Source organism: Rhinoderma darwinii, chromosome 8, assembly GCF_050947455.1.
Source record: "Rhinoderma darwinii isolate aRhiDar2 chromosome 8, aRhiDar2.hap1, whole genome shotgun sequence".
Classification (NCBI taxonomy): domain Eukaryota; kingdom Metazoa; phylum Chordata; class Amphibia; order Anura; family Rhinodermatidae; genus Rhinoderma; species Rhinoderma darwinii.
Genome location: NC_134694.1, coordinates 111,266,044 through 111,291,844, shown reverse-complemented (window position 1 = coordinate 111,291,844; position 25,801 = coordinate 111,266,044). Strand labels below are relative to the sequence as shown.

The 25,801-nt window shown below is 43.7% G+C and overlaps 1 protein-coding gene across 1 annotated transcript in view; it reads left to right on the top strand.

The window, feature by feature from the left end:
• VWA7 (von Willebrand factor A domain containing 7) overlaps positions 1-25,276 on the top strand; it is a 34,148-nt gene extending 8,872 nt beyond the window's left edge. The window contains exons 2-17 of the mRNA XM_075836340.1: positions 4,766-5,013; positions 8,575-8,856; positions 9,394-9,490; positions 10,854-10,976; positions 12,939-13,134; positions 14,187-14,356; positions 14,437-14,549; positions 14,644-14,760; positions 15,263-15,451; positions 16,438-16,570; positions 16,667-16,795; positions 18,128-18,220; positions 18,655-18,914; positions 19,225-19,355; positions 21,005-21,176; positions 22,490-25,276. Coding sequence (XP_075692455.1) covers positions 4,804-5,013; positions 8,575-8,856; positions 9,394-9,490; positions 10,854-10,976; positions 12,939-13,134; positions 14,187-14,356; positions 14,437-14,549; positions 14,644-14,760; positions 15,263-15,451; positions 16,438-16,570; positions 16,667-16,795; positions 18,128-18,220; positions 18,655-18,914; positions 19,225-19,355; positions 21,005-21,176; positions 22,490-22,936 — 2,862 coding nt within the window. The 5' untranslated portion in view covers positions 4,766-4,803 and the 3' untranslated portion in view covers positions 22,937-25,276. The remainder of the gene's footprint in view (positions 1-4,765; positions 5,014-8,574; positions 8,857-9,393; positions 9,491-10,853; positions 10,977-12,938; positions 13,135-14,186; positions 14,357-14,436; positions 14,550-14,643; positions 14,761-15,262; positions 15,452-16,437; positions 16,571-16,666; positions 16,796-18,127; positions 18,221-18,654; positions 18,915-19,224; positions 19,356-21,004; positions 21,177-22,489) is intronic.
• The last annotated feature ends 525 nt before the right edge of the window (positions 25,277-25,801 follow it).

The following is a 25,801-nucleotide window of genomic DNA, read 5'->3' as shown; positions in this document are numbered from 1 at the left end:
ATGCCTTCCCGCCCACAAATCTGGGTGTCTCCATATAGGCATGTGTTTTGAAATGCGATATGGAAGACCATAATGCTTACGCAATACTTTCCATGTGATAATGGTATCCCGTAGTAGGGCCGATCTCTTAATGTTAGTGGGCAGGGACGCAAATGCTGTATGCACTAAAGCCATAAGATCCCATGGTTTTGCTAGCTGCCTTTCTAGGTTGATGTTGGAATGGCATCCGGTGCCATGTTGCCAATCCAGCAAGTGTCTGCTCAAGCATGCCAGGTTGTATCCCCGTATGTTAGGGAAGTTAATGCCCCCCTCTTCTTTTCTTAACATAAGTTTTGCCAGTGCTATTCTCGGCTTTCTTCCCCCCCATATGAATTTAGTGAAGGACGAATTTAGTGTATTGATATCCCCGTGTTTGATTAGTAATGGAATGGTTTGTAAGGGGTATAGTAGTTTTGCAAATCCCGACATTTTGACCAAGGCACACCTTCCCAGGAGTGAAAGGGGCAGTCCGTGCCACCTCAGAAGATCCGCCTGTATGTCCCGTATCAAAGGGGGATAATTTAGATCATATAGGGAGCTAGGTGCTCGCCCCACCTTGATGCCCAAATACGTGATCTGTGACCGCACTATCTCCACATCTAGAGCATCCAATAGTCGACCATGACTACCCTCCTTCGGTCCCAAATCTAGCAGTTGGCACTTTGAATAATTAATTTTATATCCTGAATATTCCCCAAAGTCACTTAGCGTCTGAAATACCCGTGGAACGTCCCGTGAGGGGTTTGCTAGGAATAAAAGTATGTCATCTGCGAACAGTGTTTCCTTAACCTCCGTTTCCCCCACCGAGATGCCTCTGAATACCTCTGAAGATTTCAAATGTCTTGCCAGTGGCTCCAATGCCAGATTAAACAGCAATGGAGACAGCGGGCAGCCTTGTCTTGTGCCTTTATATAAGCGAAACGGCTGAGATAGAAACCCTGTGGTGCAGATCCTAGCATTAGGGGACTTATAAATGTGTCGCAGTAGGTTTCGAAAAGCCCCGGTAATCCCTACTCTGTCCAGAACCGCATCCAGCCACTTCCATCTAACGTTGTCGAATGCTTTTTCAGCATCCAGCAAAAGCAGTGCTGGGTGTTCCCCCTGTCCTGGACTGTGCTGCACCCTGTCTAGCACCGCCAATACCGTTCTAATATTGGTGACCGCCGATCTCCCCTTAATGAACCCCACCTGCTCAGGAGCTATGAGGTGCGGCATTATATCCGCTAATCTATTTGCTATGATTTTAGAGAGAAGTTTCGCATCGACGTTTATCAGGGATATGGGTCGGTAAGACCCTGGTAGCAGGGGATCTTTTCCTGGTTTCAACAGAAGTTTGATATAGGACGTGTTTGCCGATGGTGGCAGACCTTCACTACCCAGGGCATTGTTAAAGAGCGAAACCAGGGTTTCGGTCACCTGTTCTCTCATCGCTTTGTAAAATTCTCCTGAGAAGCCATCTGGGCCTGGGGCTTTGGAGTTTTTCAGGTTTCTGATAGCCCTATCTACCTCCTCCCTAGTAACCTGCGCATTCAGTATTTGCAGTTGATCCTCTGAGATGACAGGAAGAGTGGTGCTGTCCAGGAGTGTAGCCTCTAACGGTGAGACTGATTCATCGGAATACAGCTCCTCGTAGAATCTGGCCAGAATGGAATTTATATGTGAAGGATCTCCCGTGATTTGTCCCGTGTGATCCCTAAGTTTGGCTATGTGTTGTGCCGGGCGTTGTCCCCTAGCTACATTTGCTAGCAATCTTCCCGCCTTATTTCCAAATCTGTGTATTGTTGCCTCAAACTCGTAATTGCGGGTTATTTCTTTCTGAGAAGTCCACTCATCAAAGTTGTGTTTGGCCTGTACCCAGGTTTGTCTATTGCCCTCCGTTGGTTGGGAGAGATATGTTGTGTATGCTGACCTCAACGCACTGCTTGCCGCTTTAAATTGTCTTGCTATTTCCCTTTTTTTGCTTACAGAGTAAGCGAGAATCCTACCCCTCAATACTGCCTTCGCTGTGTCCCAAAAGAGGGAGGTATTATCCCTGTGCCCGTCATTCTCGGATGCGTATTCCAACCACCATCCCTGCAACTGTCTTTTGAATGTATCATCTAGCGCTAGATGAGCCGGAAAGCGCCAAATAAAATCTGTCCCTCTCGGGTACACCTCTTGAAGGGATATCATTATAGGTGCGTGATCCGATATCACCAAGTCCCCCACAGTAGAAACTCCTATTCGTTGCCTCAAGGGTGCCGATATGAAAATGTAATCTATCCTTGACCATGACTGCTGAGAATGCGAATAGTGTGTGAATTCCCTTGCGTCCGGGTTGCCCTCCCGCCATGCGTCTATTAGATGAGTGCTCTCTAGTAAAGGTCCCAATACCCTATCGTGCTTTCTGGGGGTCCCTGCATAAATGGATCCCGACTCTTGAATTTTGTGTGACCTCCTATCCTCTCTGTGGTCTAAGACAGAATTGAAATCACCCCCTACCAATTTATGTGGAATATCATCTGTTAGCAACGCCCTTTCCAATTCATTATAAAATTTAACGTTATCATCATTGGGTCCGTAGATGTTGTATATGCTTAGGACCCCACACGGAGTGTCAAGAACGACATGGAGCAAGCGACCTGCCGAGTCGGAATTTGTGCGTAGTACCTTGTGTATCATATTTCTATTGATCAAAATGAGTACACCTGCTTTACGACCACAAGCTGAAGAGCCGTAAACTGCACCCACCCACATTTTTTTCATGCGGTGGAAGTCGCTCTCCTCCAAATGGGTCTCCTGTAGGAGAGCGATGTCAGTGTGTAATTTTTTTAGGTGACGAAGAACCATCATCCGTTTATTGGGGGAACGGAGCCCCTTAACATTCCATGAGGTCACTTGCATATTCTAAATTTCTCTATAAGGATCAAATTTGAGTTATTTTGTATATCTATTTCCGGGCATGTGCGCCCCGTTCCTATGGTGGCTGCTCGGAGGTTCCTGCTCCACGTTGCTCCTAAACCCATAACATTTTCATGTGCAAACAGTAAAAAAACAGTATTATAACCAGTATCAACATAATACCCGACCAGCAAAGTCCACACTCTCTCTTGTGTGTCTCGCGTCATATTGGTATGCCTGACTTCACTTTTTTCTGGGTGAAGGCCCTTCCCCCTCCCCCCCCCCTCCTTATTTTTGTGATTTTAATGACCCTCGGGTGTTTCTGGACCATTCCTTTTGCCAGGGTGTCATTAATGTACAATATCCTACCCTTTAGATACAATTATAATGCCTTATATGTCTAGCCTTCGTACCCCACAGTAAAACCACATTTGTGCGTGACATGAGACATGTATACACCCTCCATATTGCAAGTTATACTCATCAGTCCGGTAGCGCCTCCATCATCCTATCAATGCGGGATCCTTGCAAGGATTTGGAGGACTCTGTGTGTTGTTGCTTGGGTGATGGAACCCGGGCAATGGAGGACCAGGAACTGTCCCGTGCTAATGCTGAGTCCATCGAGGTCTTTTTCTTTGTCGTTGAGCTCTGCCGGGTGTTCGCTATTGTTGCGTCGGAGTTCTCATGTCTCACCATCTTGTCCACGAAGAGCGTCGCCTCCTCCGGCGTATGAAAAACCTTGACTGAACCGTCTGGTCTTGTAACCCTCAATGTTGCCGGGTATTGCAGCTGGAATTTAACTTTGCTCTTGTATAAAGTAGTGCATACTCCTCCAAATGATCTCCGTCTCCGCGTGACATCTGCAGAGTAGTCGGCAAATAAAATTATTTTAGCTCCTCGAAGCTGTAATGGTGTATTTCGATTCCTAAAGGTTCGCAAGAGTTCCTCTTTGTCATTGTAGTCTAGGTACCGCATAATCACTTGACGTGGCCTGTTGTGCGGTTCTCCTGTGTTGGCCTTTACTGCACCCGGTGGGCCGACCCGATGCGCTCTCTCCACTCTGCAAGACCTGTTCAGGCCTAGGGCTTCTGGAAGCTCCATTTCGCATATCCCCTGTAAGTGCTGGGGTTTAATGTGCTCAGGCAGGCCGACAATTCTGAGGTTGTTCCTCCTGGAGCGGTTTTCCAAGTCCTCCAGGCGGTCTCTGAGCCTGGAGTTGTCTTGCAATAGGCCTTGGATGTGTGTGTGTGCCCCCGCTGATTCATCCTCCATAAGGCTGACTCGTTGCTCCAGTTCATCCAGCCGTGTGCCATGTGACGTAACCTCATTTTGCAGTTTCTGCAATGTCGTTGTTACCGTAGCCACCAGCGAATCTTTGATGTCGGGAGCTAGATGTGTGGCAACTTCTATCGCCAATCTCCTATAATCCAGTTTTGCCACCTCCGGCTGTGATATTTGCTCTACAGGGGGCTCTGGACTCTGTGGCCTGCTGCCCGGCGGAGAGACATGCTGCAACGTCGCCATCTTGGATATCTCCTCTCCCTGCCTCGTGTGTCCGGACGGACGGGTGTTCTCGCGGCTGCCGCTCCTGAGGAGGTACCGCTCCATGCACTATCTGTGCCCTCTCACCGTGCCTCCAGCTAACTGCCGAGGTAGGTTTATTTTGCGGGTGTGTGTGGCGGCGGAGGTTCAGGGGATCGGGTCTCGGGAGCTCACCTCACGCCGTCCTCACATCCCAGCGCCGGAACCGGACGTTACATATCTTTTTCATGATACAATGATTTAGCTTTACATTACTCTGTGCATTATATTTGATCTTGATGTAGGTATATATTAATCCGCACAGGTGCTCTCAATGAAGGATCCGTAACCATCTCGCTCCCCATGCTCCTCCCCTTTCTGTTCCTCTGGGGCCTGGCCATACCAGGTGGCCATGCTTTCTTCCCCAACTTCTGGTCTAAGTTCCTGTCCTTCACCTGGGGATCGTTCACACATCAGGATCTGACCGAAGAAGCCGTGCTCAACATCACTCTGCGAATCCTACTGGACAACAAACATCCCACTAGACCGCCGCTACGCTGGGAAGACTTTGAGGTGAGGGGGTGGGAGATTCAGATTGGCTTACCTACATTTTACTTAAAGGGCATGTACAATACCATCCATCCATCTATACGTACCAAACACCCTGACGTCACCACTGCTGCCAGTCACATGCGGGTGCCGTGCAGATTTTGAACACAAAGTATATTACCATTTTAGATATAGGGGCACAATGGGTATTATATTTAGGGGTCAGGGGCAAAATGATTTGTGTCATGTGCTCCTCCTCTTACCCTGTTCGCACTGGAGTCATGGCTTCTGTTTTTGGATATGACGGATTTGCTATAATTCAATATGGAGTATAAATCTCCAGCTGTTGCAAAATTACAACTCCCATCATGTACTGAGAGCCGCATTCTGTCAGGCCACGCTGGGAGTTGTCGTTTTGATACAGCTGGTAAGGCACAGGATGGAAGACGCTGCTCTAAAAGAACCGACTAATACTGCCCCCTAATGGACAAAAATGTAAGCCTGAATATTGAGGATTATTTCATATCTAGTTATAATTGATGTTTAAAATCATTTCTAGGGTAGGGATGGGTATAATCACTAGGGGGCCCCATATCTGATTAGCGTTAGGGCCCTATTTACCTAAGTTAAAATCAAATACTAGTGGAATATAAGATTCAGTATTATAAATAGCACATTAGGTGGGGGGGCCCAGATTTTGCGCGGGGGCCCATGGTCTTCAGGTTACCGTTCTCGATAAGAGACGCTAAACTGGTACTGGCCAATGCCCTATATGCCAAGAACGTCTCCTGTAGACATGTTGGATGTGGTGGTATATAGTCCACGTTGTGGATATTTTCTATGTATATAATATGTAGTGTGTTTCTATACATCAGAAAACTTTCCGTCAATCCGCGGTCACGTGTGCTGCCTGCTGAAGGTCACGTACTCCGGTCTATATAAGAACGTGACATGATGCATGTGTGGTCCATGAGGTTTTGTATGTCAGGGTCTCGGGCCGTGCACCGTCTCGACGTGGTTTTGTCAGCATCCGGTCACGAGTGTCCTACATGTAGAACGAGGTTGTCATCATTACATGTTATTGCATAATACGGAGCTCCCCCGCTGCTGCGAGTGTAAAGTCAGCTGTGTACGTCCTGCACAATGGGGAATTACTTAAATAGCCACGTTCTGATATTAGTGTTATTTCCAGAATCTCCTCTTTTAGCTTTAGGAGGAGAGAGATCCTATATGGTTTTCTTATAAAGCGGAGGCACCAGGGCCTGGGTGCGACTACTACGTCTGCAATCCCAATAACTAAGCCCCTGGGAAGACTGACCATTCACGCAAGGGTGAGGGGCCCATAGCATTAAGGGGGCTCACTGCACCATATATATATATAGGATTAAGACCACTCTTTCTTATCCGAATCCCCTTTTTCCCCCCGTCATAGACTTAATATGATCCCTATTGCCCTGGGGCCCAGATGATTCTCAGTCCACCCTTGGTATAAGAGCACTTTATTAGAGAGGATCAGGAAAGGTTTTCAGATTTTATATGTGAAAAGGGAATGTCCTCATTTACTGACAGCAAGCAGAGATCTTGAGAAATTGATACACAAAATAAATTTGAAAGTTGCAGAATGGTAAAGCTTTATTTACGGGAAGTTATTATGATCTTATAGCTCTGCAAGAAATGTACCAATACCGTGTACATATAACACCCATTCTCTAGTGCCAATTGGTATAACAGGTGCCCAGAGAGAGATCCCCTGCTGGTAAGGAGAATATTCAGTGCCCAGTACTTGGTGACCCATATAATGTCTCATAATATATACAGAGAACAGTCCTGGTCATATATAGTGCCGTCTATTCCTTACTGCTCAGTGGTGTATACAGAGACTGGTGCCTGCTGCTGCTGCCCGGGGGTTTATAATGCCCACCTCATCACTTTCTCCCAGTGATATATACGCACACTATACATTGTAGTATTGTCTGTCACAGTTGTCTCTGTAGTATTAATATCAATAACTATATACAGATGTAGGAGACCTGAGTTTGTCATTTGGTACAGCTCATTGGGATACATATATATGTTGTTTGGGTATTTACATAGGACTGCGGATAAACCTACTGTTTTACCATAAATTGGTTTTCTGGTCTCGACAGCTTCTTTTCAGTATAGTACCCTGTACTCAAAATTATGAAAGGGTAGGGGGTCCTGCTGGGTCCCCTAGTATTAGCGGTTATTGTTTGGGGGCTTCATTAATTTTTTGTTCCCTACAAAGCCCCCTTTTATTAACCGAGCATTCCAAAATACAGACTAAGAACCCTTCACCTCAGCCATGATGCCCAAGCACAAACCCCAAAGAGTTAAATGACAAATTCAGCTCTGCTACATCTCTAGGTAGCAGAGCAGAATAGGTACCTGCAGCTGGTGATCACACATTTTATTTCTGTGGCTCTCAATGGGATCACATCGTCCCGGCTTGCTCTAGACTTTTCAGCCCTATTATTCAGCCTATTTATTAATAGGAAAAGAGTCATTGGGGGATTGACAGATGACTAAGGGAGCAGGTGCAGAGAAAATAATGAGGGGATGACCCAGCCACATCCTCGCCTCTATAAGTGCCCCCTGCTGAGGTGCCCATTGATGTAATGTTCTGCTTCAGGACACTGATTCTTCTCTGTGACTGGGGGCAAGGGGCAGCGGAGCTGAGTCACCACTAACTACCCCCCTGACAAGCCGAATTAAAGAACTGTATGGCACAGAGGCGCTATCCATGGTCCTGCATTGTACAAATGCCAGGAATAGCCCTATAGGATGAGTACTATAGATGCTTTATACAGAGGGTGGCAGCCGATATAGGGGCAGGACTTATGTTTCCATATACTTACATAAAGGGATCGAAACCAATTGCAACAAAATACTACAAAGGAGACCAGAGATGCACCGTTAGGTAGAATTTCTGGTGTGTAGTGTTAGGTTGGGTGGTCTTTAGGAACTAGTACTGGGGTAAATCAATAACTATAGTAGAGTAAGTCATATAGATGCAGCAGTTTAATAAACCCATTTTCCTATACCTTATTAGGGAAGTCTGGATTAATAAAGGGGGAGGGGTCCTCTGTTTAGGATCCACATCTCTTGTCCAGAGTGGAGAGCGGTTATAAAGAGTGTCTCTCGCTCTGGAGGACCAGTCCTGTCCTGTATTACACAGACAAGACATTTATTTGAATGGGTACTGTGTAATGCTTAATTTCTCCTGCGGTGGCGCTGCAGGGAAATTGAACACTTACTGACAGGTTTTCCCATAGATCACAGCTGATCACTGGTGATCCAATAGGAGGACACTTTTTGCTTATCACTAAAGGACCTTCTTAACAATTCACAAATAATAAAGCAAATCAGGGTGTAAAGAATTCTATCTTACGTTCACCCAATAATAAGACCATATGTTCTACAATTAATACCACTATAAAAAGTCCAAATAATACATCCATATAGTGACCACATATACCACACATCACCATATACTGCTGAAATAATACTTCCATACAAGCCCCAAAAAATACCTTCATACATTTTTTCTTTATCTTGGTGCAATAGGGCAAGACTCTGACAGCGGATGCCATATTGGGGGCATATTATGGAGATGAAGTATCCTTGCGTCCATTTCGAGCCGCCATGAGGCACATCGTTAGTGCCAATGCTAATATGGACTTTCTTAATGGTACCCGCAATGATCCTCTCAGGCACTTTGATTCTGAGATGGTGCGACAAGGAAATAGCCTCCTGTTACGAGCTCGTGAGGACCTACTGAGGAATATGAGGGCCAAGGAGTATGAAGGAGCTCGAGAGATACTAGGTCAGATATTACATTCACTGCAGGTAGGCTGGATACACATTATAATTATGATGATCGTCTGAGGGGGAGGTGGTATATTGACCCTAACTAAATTCTAACCTTAAAGGGGTTGTCTACATGTGGGAATATGGATATAATAAATATGGGAGTCCCCCACTTGGGACCCCTTAATTTTAGCCAGAAGGATTGCTGCTGCAAATAACAGCTCTATTTTCGGAGGACCTGGCTGATCACAGGGGGAACCAGCAGCAGGACCCCCATGATTTGGTCCTCGTCAACAGACCTGTCAATTTTGTTACATTTTGAGTTCTGGATTCAGCAGTACCTCTATGGGCCAGTGGGCATCAGTAAAGAAAGAGCATGGCTTCAAGCAAATGTGGCCATAGACCTTAAAGGGGTAGTCGCACTAAGACAACCCCTTTCCAAATGACCTTTTAGGGGCTTCATAGAGGGGATCTCCTGGAGTTTCAGAAGCTGGAAAATCGAAGTTGCATGCAGTTATTGGATATCTGCCTGGTTTGTGTCTCTGTCTCACCTCTGCTCACTTGTTATACCCTCAGGATTTTTACAGTCATACTAACTGGGTAGAGCTTGGGAACACCGACGTCCATCCTAATCTCGCCACCACTGGGAAAGACATTGACTCTATAGCTGAAGGTATGTCAGATTTTTGTAAGCTCCGCCATACTGGCTCTGTCTCTTCCTTTATCTCTGCTTTAATAAGACCCTTCTGAAGTTGTCACCTATGAAAATAGCTCACTTCCTATGACATATTATTGCTTAAAGAGGATCTGTCACTAGTTTAGTAATGCCCTATCTCCTGGCTAAACTTATAGGCGATGTCACACTGATAATACTAGTGAACATTTAGTCCCAAAAAGTTCATTACTTTAAAAATTATGAGCTTTTTTTTCCTAAATATGCAAATTAGCCTATACTTGGCAAGTGGACGTCAACAGCAGCGATTCTCCTGAGGTGGAGCCTCCTCACAGCCTCTGACGCCGTCCTATCAGCATGATGCTGCTCCACACAGTGTGAGAGACTGAGACTGGAGGGAAGGGGTGTCACTTCAAACAGCCATATCTCTGGCTGTGGACCACATAGAACAGTGATTCTGGTGGCATATGAAAGATGAGATTCTAATCTTCTATACAGTACCAAGACCGCAGTTCTAGCTGTGAAACAACCCGAGGTATCACCAGTTGGAAACACAAGTCAGGAATGGAAGCTGTATACTATATGTTCACACTGTGTTGCTGGGCTGTATGAAAATGATTGGACAGCGTCCCAGAGAAAACATTACACCGCCCAGAGTGAAAAACAAGAGTTACCTCCCATTTGGCAAGTATAGCCAAATTTGCATATTTAGAAAAAAAGCTCATAACTGCAAATAATGTTTTTGAAAAAAAAATCACACTGTAGTTATCAGCATGACAGCGCCTATTAGATTAGTTAGGAGATAGGGAATCAATAAACTAGTGACAGATCCTCTTTAAAGCCCTCCCCCCACATGTCCATCTTTCTGCTAAACTTTTTGTATCCCTTGTGTTCTGCCTCTTTTGCTTTGTTCTGTGTCTGTGATTATTATCTGTGGTGGTATGAACAGGCACTCACTGCCTAAGAACACAAGTGCCTCAAGGAATACAGGGTTCTGTCTATAGTTCACGATTCGGGTAATTTAGCAAATGGAGGAAGTCGATCTCTCCTGCAGCAATAGTCTCATCTTTGCCTTCACACGTTGATCCGTGAAGTATAAAATGGCAAAAAATGAAATGTGCTTTTTATTCCTATATCGCTTTCATATGTGTAGTTTTTAGGGTATCTATAAAATTGATCACCCTCCGTCTAGTCAAACATGTTCCAGTCTACATCAGAAAATTGGTCACTGCGATCTGTGTGGTTGTTCTAGTTTTTATGAATAAGATGCCAATATGTCTTCCCGTCTTCGCTCCCACTGTCACCAACCTGCAGACTATCGACAATGTGACTGTTCCCTCTGTCTCTTGTCTCCGTCTCTCAGTCTCTGATCAGACCTGTACAGATTGCACTGATGTCTCTTGTCAGAATAACATTGCAGCAGTTATTCAAAAGAGACAACTCCTGACGTCTGGATACTACGGAGAGTCACCTGTAAAGCCTCGAGGTACGTAGCATGAAATGAGAGACGACACTGATTCTCATATGATCTAATGAAAAATACTTTGGGGAGGTCCAAACGCTGAGCCGGCCATTAATGCCTAAAACGGATGGCTCCTGACCCAGCACTGTGGTAAGAATTATAACACAGTCCTCCTTGTTCTAGGCATCAGTAGGTCATCCAATTCCACAAACAGACAATGATTGTATATCTAATCGATATGCCGTTAATATCTATGCCTTTTAAAATGCCCACTTGACTCAACCTAACATGAACCTTTTTGCTGTTGTTGCTAGCACAGCCCAACAATACCATGTTTGCTTTGTAGCAGCATTTTAATTCCTCCATTGCTTTTGCGAGGTACTGATTCTCCTTGCGGAGATCCAGCTGGTAGGGAGTCGCAATGCTCCCTGGGAACTAAATATGCTAAATAGATCTCCTCCAGTAGGAAGAAAACTGTCTCTCGTGCCACCTGTAGATGACTACCCTGTAAGTCAACATCGACCCATTTATAAAGTCTACCTGCTGGATCTCCGCAAGGAGAATCAACACCTTTCAGGAGCTGCAGCAAAGGCATCTCACTCATTTAACCAGAACCCTACTCTGTTCTGATGAGGAGCGACAACTCGGAAACAGTGCTTTCTGCAGAGGGGTGTCTCTGGTTTGACTATTAACCTGGGTCATGTGAGGTTCTATAAAGTGTCAGACATTGACATACAGGGTAGTCACCTATAGGTAACGCTAGAGAGACCGTTTTATTCGTGGAGGAGAGTTATTTTGCAGGTGTCATTATGAACACTTTTAAAATAAACTGTGACTGACACTATCAGCTAGAGAAATGCAACTAAGTGTTCATGCATATGGCAATGCCGTATACAGTGGCCCACCGTATAGTGGCCCACAAAGTTTGTTACGGTCCATACTACCTATAGGTATTCTGTGCGCCACCATATGGTGACTCTGAGGCACCATATCCTCCCCCCTGCTTCTAGGGGATGATACTTCTGTAGTTCAGCATGCAATGGAGCATGCCACAAAGTTATGTTATTGGTCCATAGCAAGCTAGGTCCACGTGTTAGTGACCCGTACAACACAGATCTGTAATATAGGCGTGAGCTTAATGCTTAAGGTTGGCCGTACACTTCAGATAGCTGTCAGATATTCCTCCCGACTCCCCTATACGCAATCACGCTCAACTCAGCCGAGTCTGCATGCGTTCGCAATAGAGAGAAGGAGTAAAGACGACTCTGGCAGCTGCTTATCTCTTTACCAACAAAAGGATTGGGCATGTTGGAATTTAACATGCTCAACACTTCTCTCTCCCGATATCTGCCGTCACATTAGATGGACAGCCGGTCCCGCTGAAATTGGTGGGTTCGGCCGACCTACATCTAATGTGTACGGCCACCTTAAGGCTAAAGGCTACACACAAAGTTTTTGTAGGGTGATGACTGCAGTCATGAAACAGTCCTGTCCTATGTATATGTAACTTTAATGATCGCTTTACATGGAAAAACATCAAGATGAAGGGGAGACACAAAAGTTACACCAATCTCTGTCTGTAGTCCAATGCCTTGTATAAACAGCGCAATGATTAGCTGATGAACGAGCAAACACTCGTTCATCGTTTAATCGTATCGTTTACACGGCACAAAATATTATCGTTGTCGGCAGCGCATGTAGGAAGGATGTAAGGAAGATGCGCTGCCAACATGATGGAAATGCATGGGAACGAGCGATTGTAGTAATGATCGCTCGTCCCCATACATTACTGATCATCGATCCTTGTGAAAGGAGCAAACGAGCGCCGATCAACGAGCTGTCTTGTTGATCGTCACTCGTTTTTACGGCCAAAATTGGCCGCTGTAAAAGGACCCTAAGTGTTATAAGAGGGGGACATATTTGTTATTATGCAACTTAGATATGATCTTATAAATTGTCAACCAGTCTTTGTCTTCTGTACGTTAGGAAAGTGCAGTCATGGAGGTCCATTTGATGACAGCAGAGAACGCAGTGCCCGAGGAGGGATCAACAAGGACACGGCCACTGCAATATTTTCCCCTCACAATTTTCTCCATGAAAAAGCAGCTCGGTTGGCTCTAAAGGCGTCTATTAAATTTCTGAGTGAGCTGCGGGGAGAGGTGATAGACCGAGATATGCTCAGGTGAAAGGAAGGTGCTGTAGTTTATAGAAACATTTTCGAGGACTGTTTATTTACAAAACTGCTACATTTTTCATTGTTGGCCCTTTGACTACTTGTGCACTAGCCAATGGATGGACCGCTATCTCACCATGAACCACTGCCCGCGCCTGTCATTTGATGTATACACAGAATAATAATGATGTACATACAAGCAGGGTCGGATTGGTCTACCAGAAAACCTCCAATCGGCTGAGCCTCCGACTCAATAATGAGCCCATTATACAACAGGGCCCAAAACTTCAGCAGAGGATTTACCCAATTTGGGGCTAACCACTCGTCAATAGGATCTACTTTAAATGGGTTGATTAGTTATTATTGATGATATGTCCTGTGTATGTCTTGATGACCAGATGTAGCAGAGCTGAACTAGTCATTTAACTCTTTGGAGTTGCATAATTTTTACATTGATATAACCAAAGCCAGATTAAGGTTGGTGGGGACCCCAGACCCCACCTGATTCTATATAGCAGCCACATATAGGAGAGGTGGCGGTGCATGCACGTGGTCCTCTCTATTAAAATTTGTGGGTGTTACGGAGATAGCTGAGCCACATGCATGCGTCTCCACCTCTTCCTAGCTGGATCAGATTGCTGAATAGCCATCGGGGGTTACCTATGTTCCTGAGAGATGCGTGTCCCAGAGGTGAGTATATAAATTGTGACTGCCAGGGGCCTAACTAGAAAATTCTGTGCTCCATAGCAAACTTTTAAAAGGGCCCCCCCTAGTACATTTTGGGGCCCGTTACATTTTTCCTACAGGCCTTTCCTTCTCAGTGTAGGTCCCTTGATCATAAATACCATTGAATTCAATACATAAATAAATATGAGATAGTTAAAACCAGCCTGGGCTAGTCCGGGAATGGTTGTAACTCTTGGAATTGAGATAATACAATATGTTTAAGACATTGTAATATGATCATGAGTTGTGCCAATAATAAGCTCGAGTCACCTTCTCCTAACAAATTCAGCTCTGCTACTTCTATACATATGTACATTTCTTGTTTTTCGCTTCAGACTTCTGGGAGTCTCTGCTTTCCCGGCTCTGAGCTTTGTCCTGGACACCACGGGCAGTATGGGAGAGGAGATCACATCCGCTCGTCTACAATCACGAAGCATCATCCAACGTCAACATAGAACTCTATTGCAACCAGACTACTACATCTTGGTGCCCTTCAATGACCCAAGTATGTTCATCCAAACTCATCTATCCTTATGTTCATGTATCAGAGCCAGCCAGGCAACCATGGCCTTTCTCTATCTTTAGGCTTTGGCCCTGTGTATAAGACAAGTGACCCCAATGAGTTTTTAAGAGTCCTTGACGATCTGCATGCTCTCGGGGGTGGAGATGAACCAGAGATGTGCTTATCGGCTCTTCAGGTAAGTGTTCTTCACCTTCACCCCAGCTTTGTATTTCTATATGTCTTCCCACTGTTTTGGCCATTATTCTTCACCACCTTTCCCATCTCCTCAGCTAGCTCTGATCAACACTCCTCCGCATTCTGAGATCTTTGTCTTCACCGACGCTTCTTCCAAGGATGCTCATCTCCAAAGTAATGTTGAGGCTTTAATCCAAGAGAGGAAGATGAAGGTGAGTCATAGATAGTTGAGAAAGTTAGCCAATACATTAATATACCACTGGAATGATCGAAGCTAGATCGTCAGTCCTGCCGGCCCGAAGTCCTGAATTTGAGTCCATGGAGTTCTTAGGTCCTCCTTAGTCATTCCAACAATCCAAAAACCTTCTTGAGTGACCTCCTTGGCTGTATCTAGATCCACCTGTGGTAGGGAAATAGGATTATAAATGATGTCAAGGCAAGGCCTCATGTGTCCTAATTCTTTCTCTTTATAAGACCTCTCTCCTTAAAGGGGTTGTCCAGGATTAGTAAAACAGGGCTGCTTTCTACCAGAAAAAAACCCCCACACCTGTTCATGGGTTGTGTTTAGTATTGCAACTCCATTGCAGTGATTAGAGCGGAGCTGCAATACCACACACAACCTGTGGACAGGTGTGTTTTTTTTTTTGGAGGACAATTTTTGTAATCTTGGAGAACTAGGGAGGTTATTGACAATACTGTGCCTATTGTCTCTAGGTGTCTTTCCTAATAACAGAGGATCCGTCCAGAACAAGAGGAAGAAGTCGGCGGGAGTTATTACGTCCAAACAGATTTGACCTTTACGCTGATTTGGCCTCTGTTTCTGGAGGTCAAATTATCTTCACTAACAACCAAGACATTTCTGAAGTTGCAAAAGTTATAACAGATTCGGCCTATTTTGATTTGGTGAGTAAAGACTCTTCAGGTGAAGTTGTTTCGACTGTAGGATCTAAAGAGATTATATTCTCGAAAAGTTATGATAAAAGTCAATATCCGCTATTAAACACCATTTAAAAAAAAAAATCAAAATAGGTCCAAAATTCTTCTTCTTATATCTTTATAGTGGTTGAAGCCCAGTCATTTGGATACAAAGATTCAAATCCCCTACAGACAGTGGTTATATAGTTAAAGGGGTTGGGGCGTTTTCTAGTTTAAAGAGGGGGTCTCTCTGTTCAGGATCCTCATCTCTGGGTCATAGTGGAGAGCGGTTACAAAGAGCGTCTCTCGCTCTGGAGGACCTGCCCTGTTCTGCATTCTATAGGCAAACCAGTAATTTGAATTGGCACTGTGTAATACTTAATTTCTCCTGTGGTGGCGCTGCAGGGAAGTTGAGTACTTACTGTCAGGTTTCCCCAGCAGAGGGACACTCTATGATCAGGATTTTTTTCAAGGGACTATTCTAGCAAGTAGGGATTATCCAAAGCAGAGAACAGTTTTAAATGATACAACTCTGGCTTTCTGCAGCTACCACTAGAGGGAGTTTACTTTGAGTTGAACCCAATAATACTACAGTATGCAGTTATCTCAGAAGCACCCTCTAGTGGTGACTGCAGGTAGCCAGATTGTTATTGTTTAACTCTACATCCATGCAGAGGATTTGGAGCTCTGTATCAGAAAAACTGAGCTCAGACCTTATAAAAATGTATAAAAAAAAAATCAAACCGCACCGAATTTCTGACTTAGAAATTAAATATAAAAGTGGACAATTACTATACAGGATGGGTGCTAATATGGAGATAGGAGCCAGGCAGACATTTGTTGAAGTTACATTGTGAGATTATTAATGCCGATTTATTGACTGGTCTCAAAAAGGTGACATTTTGGGATTAAAGAGAAACAGAAAGATTTAGGATTGTCCTCCAGTGTGTAATGGTTAATCTTTACTGCTGCAGGTCACACTCCTACATGTGCAGACATCAGAGGGAGGCATAGCTCACCATGTTTTTCTGGTGGATGAGTTTTTGCACAATGTCACGCTGTACATAAACGGCGACGTCAGGGAATTCCGTGTACATGACCCTACAGGTAATAGCGTGTAATGGAGCGCTGTAGTGCCTAGAGTATGAGATATGACTGCCGTAGAGTGTTACCAGGCTGACATTTCTCTCTTTCTTGAACTAGGCCGAAAACAAAATGGCCGCCGCCAGTCTTATGGCAAATTTACCCGAGTGTTCCTGTCAGATCCTCTGCAGGTCGGGAACTGGACAATTTTTATGAAAACTGTCGAACCCTACAGTATTCACATACAAGGTGAGAAACCTATGACTGTAAATAAGGAGTTTTGTTAAAACGTGACCATATTATGACTGCGTGAAGCCGGCCTTACAGATATAGCTGAGCTGAATTTGTTATTTAACTCTTTAAAGCTGCATAATATCTTCAATGAGTTAAGATAATGTATCAGGTGTACCTGAAGTATGGTGGAAACCACAGATAATGCGAACATATCATAGCTGCAGCTCTGCTACATACGTGTATATAAACTTCGAGTACTTCAGATTTGTTCAAGTGACTGTTCCATCTGTCATACTGGCCAGTAATATTAATATAGCTATAAATATTAATATTAATAATTATTATATTAGTAAAAAATACAAAACATCAGACTATTCGCTCATGATTGAAATTATAGGTTTCAATCACTAAGATTAGATATTAGGGTGGGGAACGTCCGGCCCGAAGGCCGTATAAGGCCCGTAAAATCATTTAGTCTGGCACTGCCGACACGCAACGTCACTCAGATCGCCGCCGCATCTTTCACTACTTGGCTCCGTCCGCCCTCCTCCTGCTCCTAAATTTGAGTGACGTCACTCACATTTAGGAGCAGGAGGAGGGCGGACATTGTCAAGTAGTGTCATTCACTACTAGTGAATGAGGCGGCGGTCTGAGTGAGCTCGGTGCGTACCAGCCCGGGAGTGGACCAGTCCAGTCACCTAACCTTACGTCGGTGACATGAGATCAGGTGACTGGACTGGTCCACTCCCGGGCCTGCACGCACCGACCTCACTCAGACCGCCGCCGCCTCATTCACTATTAGTTAATGACACTACTTGGCTCCGTCCTCCCTCCTCATGCTCCTAAAACGTAAAAATTTAGCTGATGCCTCATGTAGTGTTAGGACCTAAATGCATTTGCCCCGAGCCACGGCCTACTCAGATCATCTAACATCACACGCCTCACCAAAGAGAAACAGCTCCAGCCATCACATTAGGGGCGAGTTAATAAAATGTTTGACCAAATATAGCAGGGTCATTTTTAAGTTGATGGTTTTGTATGGCCCGCGAATGAAGTTAAAAATATTCAAATGGCCCTTGGCAGAAAAAAGTAAAAAGATCTTTTTCTATCTTTATTATGTGTTGTTAATGAAATCTGCTCATGCGTATGATCGATATATTTAGATCCCGTCACATTGAGCTGAATCCACTGATGGATCCCTCGGGCATTCACTATTGGGCAGTGAAAATGAACTGGCTATGTTGGGTTTTTCCATCTGTTTTCCCTGAAACTTTAATGGCACCAGATGTGTCTGGCGTGTTTTCTCTTCTACCTCAAATTCTTAATTTTTTTTCTCTTTGTCCATAGGTCGGAGCGCTGTTGATTTCCTCTATTATTTTGGTACTCCAATTAACGGGTCTCATCCTGGACTCTACCAACTCAACAACCAACCAGTAGCAGGTAGGTAATGGTGCAGGGTCTAAATCAGACGTAAGGAGCAATTGATGGGGTTTCCTCAGAGATTGTTTTTAGTACATGATCTTTCCAAATCTTTCAGTTGTGCACATTTTTCAATATGCACCTTAAAAATAAAATAAAAAAAAAGAATGCCCACACAATATTAGTGCCCCTTTTTAGGCCCCAAACAGCAATAATGCCACCTTTTGTGCCCCCACGTACAGAATTAATGCCCTTTGCAACTATTTTGTAAAAGTCTATGTAAATAATCCCTAATGGAGATTAAGTACGGAAGGTCTAAATCCCCTCACAGGGCTGGGCAGTGTAAAGAATACTATGGGTACCATTGAGTGGATATTGCCGGATTGTCTACGGTACTTTTTTAAAATTTTTATTATGTTTCTGCTGGCTCCATCATTTTCTTGTGCCATCGTCAGGTGTTCCTGTAATCCTGGTGGTTGATGCTATTGGCCTTCCAGTGTCCGCCAACCTCAGCCATGTAAGTTTGACCACACGCAATGGGAAGACGCAGACAGCAGAACTAGAGACCGCCAATCAGGCTGGGCTCTACACAGCGAAGATCAGTGACATCCCCATTGGGGAGTTTAGTGTTGGCGTGAGAGGGCAGGATGGCAAAGGTCTCGAGCTTAGACGGGAGGCACCACAGCAATTCAGTGCAGCTGAATGCGTTCTAGAGGTGAGCTTATGATTTCTTACACTTTCTTATGCTATTATTAGGGTATGTTCACACGGCCTCCAAACATCTGCCCATTGATTTCAATGGGAAAAACGGCGTTCTGTTCTTTGGAGCCGTTTTTCATAGACTCTATTGAAAACAACTCCAAAAACGACCGTAAAAACACAGCGAAAATCGCGAGTGGCTTAAAGAACGTTTGAAAATTAGGAGCTGTTTTCCCTTGAAAACAGCTCCATATTTTCAGACGTTTTTGAGTTTGCGTGTGAACATACCCTTACGCTTAACAGAGAAGTGTCAAAATGTCTTTCAGATGTCCAGTAATTCACTTGTGACACCAGGAACCTCATATCTGATTTCAGTGAAGGTCACTAATTTTGGGGAACCTCACTGCTATTCTGTCACCATGAGTAATGATGTCAACAAGGACTCTACTACATTCAGGTGAGCAGGTGGAGCTGGCCCATTTAACACGTTTTATGAGTTTTAATTAGGGTGAGGGATGGAGTCGTTGTCCTCAGTTGTGTCCTTAGTTGTCCTTGGACACATCCTTCAAACTAAAGGATTTATAACTAATATTAAGGATCTACTCTAATTATCAGGGTCTGACTGGTCCACCAGAGTACTAAGGATCATACTCTGACACAATTACAGGTCCCATCGGTCCAGCAGAAGATAATCCCATTTGGAGTTGACTTTGGAGCCAACCACTTACCACTAGGGTCAATTTCTTATCGGATGATTCACAAATAATCTTTTCAACATTTTTAATGATATGTCCTGTGTGTACAATGTTAACAACAAAGATTAGATATGAACTAAAAGTGGTTGTGTACATGTTCTGTGTAGATGGAGGATGGCCCTCAGAATCATCTCCTCTGGTGCGCACAAGGAACCCCAAAAATATTGCATTGTAACAAGTGCTTAGCAGGCCATTCCATAGATTTATAATGAGCTATGGCCTCTACTTGATGAACATGGTCCGTTGGCACCAATTATCATGAGAACAATGAACTTAGTTGTGCCGTCTCAAAATGTCAGAGACGCATTTGTTCTTGGACACTTTAAGTAGACTGATTCTTAAAGTAAATTAGTTAGCTCTAAAATTACCTTAAAGGGGTTGTCCACTACGGACATATATATATATATGTATATGTATACAATATATATGTATAGGTCATCAGTGTATGATCGGTGTGGGTCCAACACCCGGACCCCGCACCGATCAGCTGCTTCTGCCGCCTCCGCGCATCGGAATTCCATGCCGGAAGCAGATGGCTCCGGTCACGGAATAGGAGCAGAGCTGCAGTTCTATAAAGTGTATGGAGCCAACTACTTCCAGCTCCGTACACTGCGTACTGTGCAATAACATCCGGTGCCCGATGGCAGCCGGAGTAGCTAGTCGGTGCGGGATCCGGGTGTCGGACCCGCATCGATCATATACTGATGACCTATCCGGTAGATCATCAGTTGTCTGGTAGTGAACAACCCCTTTAAATTCAATAGAATATAGCACATTGACTTCTCCAGACTCAAGGCATTCCTTAAAGTGGTGTCTGCTTTGAACAATTCCTACTTGTTAGAAGGGTCCCTTGACAATAAGCTGACCACAAAGTGTTCCCCTGCTGGGACCCCTAGTAATCAGCTGTAATCTTTGTGAGCACCTGGCAGTAAGTGATCAATTTCCCTGCAGCGCCACCACAGGGGAAATTAAGCATTACACAGTGCCCATTCACATCAATGAGCTGTTTGTTTAATGCGGGAATGGACAGGTCCTCCAGAGCGAGAGATGCTCTTTGTAACAGCTCTTCACTTTGGCCAAGAGATAAGGATTCTGCACAGGGAACCCCCTTTATTAACTCAGAATTTTCTAATATGGTGTATATTATGGTAAAAATGTTTTGTGTTTTGTTATATTTACCAGACAATCCTTTTAAATCAATTCCTTTTCTGTATTTAATTTCCGTGAAGATTCCTCCTCTTTTGTAATTCTTTGATCCCACACCCCTTCAAGTTTCCTTAACTCTTTGTGACTGTTCTCCCTATGATCTCTGCTCTACATAACCCCAAAATTTCTGAACTTCTTCTGTCAGGATAGAGATGGAATCTGGAAAGACAGAAATAAGGAACATGGAGATCAGAGTTCCTGACAACACCGCGCAAAATACCATAGTCACAGTGATGGGAAAGGCCGATGTGTGCGGCGGCAACTCCCAACCTCCATGCTTCAGCCACCTCTCATTACTAGTTATTGGGGACAATGAGGTAGGTGATATCTGCGCTACTGTATTTGAATAATAACTTCATTGTGTAATTATACTCATATAGCCAAATGACTCTAAGGCATATTTTCGAAGTCATGAGTTGGACAATGGACATCTCTTCTCTACTTACCTATAGTTTTTTACTTGTTTAGCCAGTTTCACACAGTCATAATATGGTCACATTTTAGGGTGCGCATTATGGCTGCAACACTTGGACCTCATGTGGTCCTACAGAACTAAAAAGGCTGGTACAGAATTAAAAAATAATAATGGCTGCTTTCTTCCAAAAACAGTGCCACAGCTGTCTACAGGTTGTGTCTGGTATTGCAACTCAGCCCCATTTACTTTGATTGAGCTGAGCTGCAATATCTGACACAACCCATGGAGAGGTGTGGCGCTGTTATGTTTTTATTCAATCCTGAATAACCCCAACACCATACGGTTTTCTTATTGCGTTCAGTTCAATAGAGCCGTACAGGGTCCCCATGTTCCATAATATGAACCCTATATATTACGGCTGTGTGAAACCAGCCATATTCGCATTTCCTTTGTTGTATGCCATCTTCTTATAATAAATAAAATGCGCCTTATTTAGTAATGATGTGCGCCATATTATAGTGCAAATACTTGGTGTATATTCCATGACGTGCTGTAAGTTAAAGAAATGTGCATAGGATTCTTGTCAACTTGCACTAAACATATTTATATATTATACACCTGGCGCCATTATGGTCGATGCGTTAGTGCATGCGTCTTACGACACTATTGATAAATCTTCTCCATTGTCGGCACAGGTAGGATTAGGAAAATAAAACCAAAAATTACAAGTGTAATTTATGCATTCCCACCTTTGGCCAATAGGTGGTGCTATGGAAACAAAATATTTTTTGATTGTCAGACTCTTGTACATGGGCATAACTATCAGGGTAGCAGGCATATGAATTGCTATGACGTCTCCACTGCCACATTTTTATATGTAAACTTACTGGCCTCCCTAGGATACATGCGTACCAAGACAGAAATCACCATGGTGGCAAGGACATATCATTAATAATGTCGAATAGGTTATTTGTGAGTCATCCCATAAGAAATAGACCCTAGTGGTAAGTGATTAGCTCCAGTCGCCACTTTCGGGGCCCTGTCGTATTAGGATCCCATTATTGTGTCGAAGCCTCGGCCCACTGTAAGATCCTTTGGAACTCTGTTCGGCCAATCCAACCCCCATTTCTAATTTTCCCATGGGGCCACATTGCTACTTGTTCTTGTAGTTAATTATCCATTATATTTAATTTCATCTTAATTTTCTATTTCCAGACCTCCACCGTGCCTCCTCCCGTTTGCCCTCAACCATCATATCTGCGGTCCTGCCCAGGATCATTGGCTCCCAGTCGCTGCAAGGATCGCCAGTGGAGTGCCAATTTCTTAGTCACAGACATTAATGGGATTAAATCCGTCCACATTGTGAATGGTTCTGGGACGGCCTCGCATTATTCTGATGCAGGGAACGATGGCATTGAATATACGTCCAACTGCTGCAACCTGCACGCGGAACTATTGTTTACTAATCACAAGGACGCAACGTGGAACTGTTCTCTCTATGCCCCGATTACTGCCATGCAGTCTGAGTATAAAGTCCGCTACTTACTGATCATATCACTATTACTTATACTTGTGATAGGCTTAGGGGTATGGTACGTTCAGAAGAAAAAGAAAAGTAAGACTGATACAGATTACAGCAGCCCGGAAGACTGTGAAAATTGATGGGAAACTTCAGAGGGCCAAAAGATTCGCGGCACGAGGCATGAACGGCAGAAATGATCAGATATGGCGCACAGACATTAAAGTGAATGGCCACCTTTGATCACCGTTTTTTAAATCTAAATTGGTTCAATATTCACTGCCGTTTTTTTAATGTATCTTTACGGTGGAAAGCACTCCCTTTTTTCTGATACAAAGCTCGAAATCCCTTGCATAGACCAAAAGTAAAATTCTGGCTCTCCTAGCTGCCACTAGAGGGAGCTTACTGTGTATACATTGATCTCAATAATAAATCAGTTTGCAGTAAGCTCTCAAGTTCCCTCTAGTGGTGGCTGCCAGCATTTTATTATTAAACTCTATGTCTAAGCAGAGGATTTGGAGCTGTGTATCAGAAAAATTAAGCAACAACCACTATAAAGATATATTAAGTAATTAATGAAGTGAAGTTTGGATTTGCTCTTTAAAGGAACACTCTGGACAGAACTGATACACTGTGTTATGCCTGGAATAGGACCTAATGTGTGGCGTATGACACAGAGATTCAAAGAAGACCAGAGAATCCTTGTGTCATGCCCCGCCCCCTTATGACCTGCACTAGGCCTAACACAATGCATCAGAGTGTCCCTTTAAGAAGTCACTATGATTTTGGGTTGGAACTGAAGACAGCACTTCCTTTTTTGCACAATTTGGTGTTCTGGCCATGTCACTTTAGTCTATTCTGTTCCGCAGATACAAGACAAGGTAAAACGTGGAAGGAGTAGTTAGAATCTAGCGTGTGTAGACAGTATGGTAATAGTTATTTGCACATCCATTATATTAGTTTAGACAAAATATTTGGGGAGATGTTCTGTAGTTGGGTTTGTACAATGAACTTTTTGGCAAATCCATGAACACAGCAACTTTAGTATTGTAATATTCTTTAAAGGGGCTTTCCAGTTTTATGCAAATAAATCATGATCATAAAATGTCTGTAACTTTCTAAAATACTTGATTATACCCAGAGACTGAAACTATAACAAAGTCTCAATCTCAGCTGTAAAAAGTAGACTCACAAGGTCTTTGGCTGTAAATAATAATAATTTCATTCACTGACAGCAAACAGATCTTGAGATGGTAAGAAATGGAAACACTAGGTCTATTAGAAATTTGTAGAAGGTTTCATTAGACAATGATTACGTTTTATGTATATAAAACCGGAAAATATCTTTAACTGTGTGCTGACATCAAATGAGGCGGCCGGTATCAGGGACTCAAGGGCTAATGGGGTCACTCCTACTGAATACCTCAATTGATAAATAATATTGTACCTAAAGGCCCTTTTACACTGAGCGATTATCTTGCAGATGAGCGTTCGTATAACGCCCGTTGCAGCGATCAGCAGATGGACGAGCAAACACTCGATCATCTTCTGATCATATTGTTTTAAAAATTTAAATGTTATCGTTGTCAGCAGCACATCCCCCCGTGTACACAGGGAGACGCGCTGCCGACATGATAATAATGGATGGGGCCGAGCGATCGGAGTAACGACCGCTCATCCCCATCCATAGCTCCGTGTGACAGGAGCAAACGAGCGCCGATCAATGATGTCTCGTCGATCGGTGTTCGCTTCACCGGCCGATTGTCGGCCGGTGTAAAAAAAACCTTGAGTTAGATCCTACCTGCCAAACTTAGAGATAAGCAGCGCAAACAAGAAATTACAACATCTATTGGGCTTTTAGAAAATACAATGGTCACTGGGCCACCAGGGATTACAGCTGTCACTAGACCACCAGGATATAGTCCCTGGGTGCCTATCTGAGATGCCAATGAGTGGACATCCTTGCAGGTCATTCCATTTCATAGACATCCAACAGTTTTCATTGGGAGGGCTGCCCAGGCATATGTGGTTAGCTAAGCGAGTTTGGAACAATATGGGCCTTAGGTATCAAAACTGAGAAAAAAGGGCAAAAGATTCAATTTACTGCCCTAGTCCTGTAACTAAATACCCTGGCCAAGGCAGAGTGAGTTGTTGCTGCCCCCTGGCACCTCTCACATGGGGCACATGTACTGCCCCCTGGCTCTGGCCCTGTATAATAAGCCCATTGGGAGACATTTCTAGATCTGATGGGATAAAATTAGCAGTAATGAGCCATGATTTTATAAACGAGCTATGACGGCTGAAGCAGGAAATCTATGATTTGTTATCATATCCGTCGGGACTTATCAAATGTTTTTGTAGATTCTACTTGATGTTCCTTGGTTTGTTGTAGTCAGTGGGTTGGTACGACACATTATATTTATTGAGACATAACCTTCTGATATTCTGTATTATTATACATCATTGTCATTGAATTTTTTCACAGTACAATGTATTTGTAATAAAAATATAAAAAAAAACAATGTATACTGTCAGGTTCCCAATTTTAATGGCACATTTCCTTTTTGAAAAATTTGAGAGAATGGAGCGGCTGTCATATACCTGCTGCTCTGTTCTCACATTTCTTCATCGTTTTAGCATATTTATAGGCATTATTCTTCTTGGTTATCACTGATGTCTTGTGGAGTATGACTAGGGCTTCTTTTTTATGGAGTTTGTCTGTTCTCCCCATGCTCCCAAATTCTAAAACAGTACTTCTGTGGCTAGGATAAATATTGATTATGGGAAAACCCCTTTACCACTGTATCTATCTAAGGGATTTGCTTTCTGATAACAATTATCTTTACACCAGGCACTGTATAGTAATCTTATGTATGAAAAACCAACTAACAACCAGCAGAATTGTGAATGCAGCTCTGGAGTATAATACAGGTTGTAACTCTATATCAGTACACGATAAGTAATGTAATGTATTTACAAAGTTACTCTATGTTTTTTGTAGTATAAAA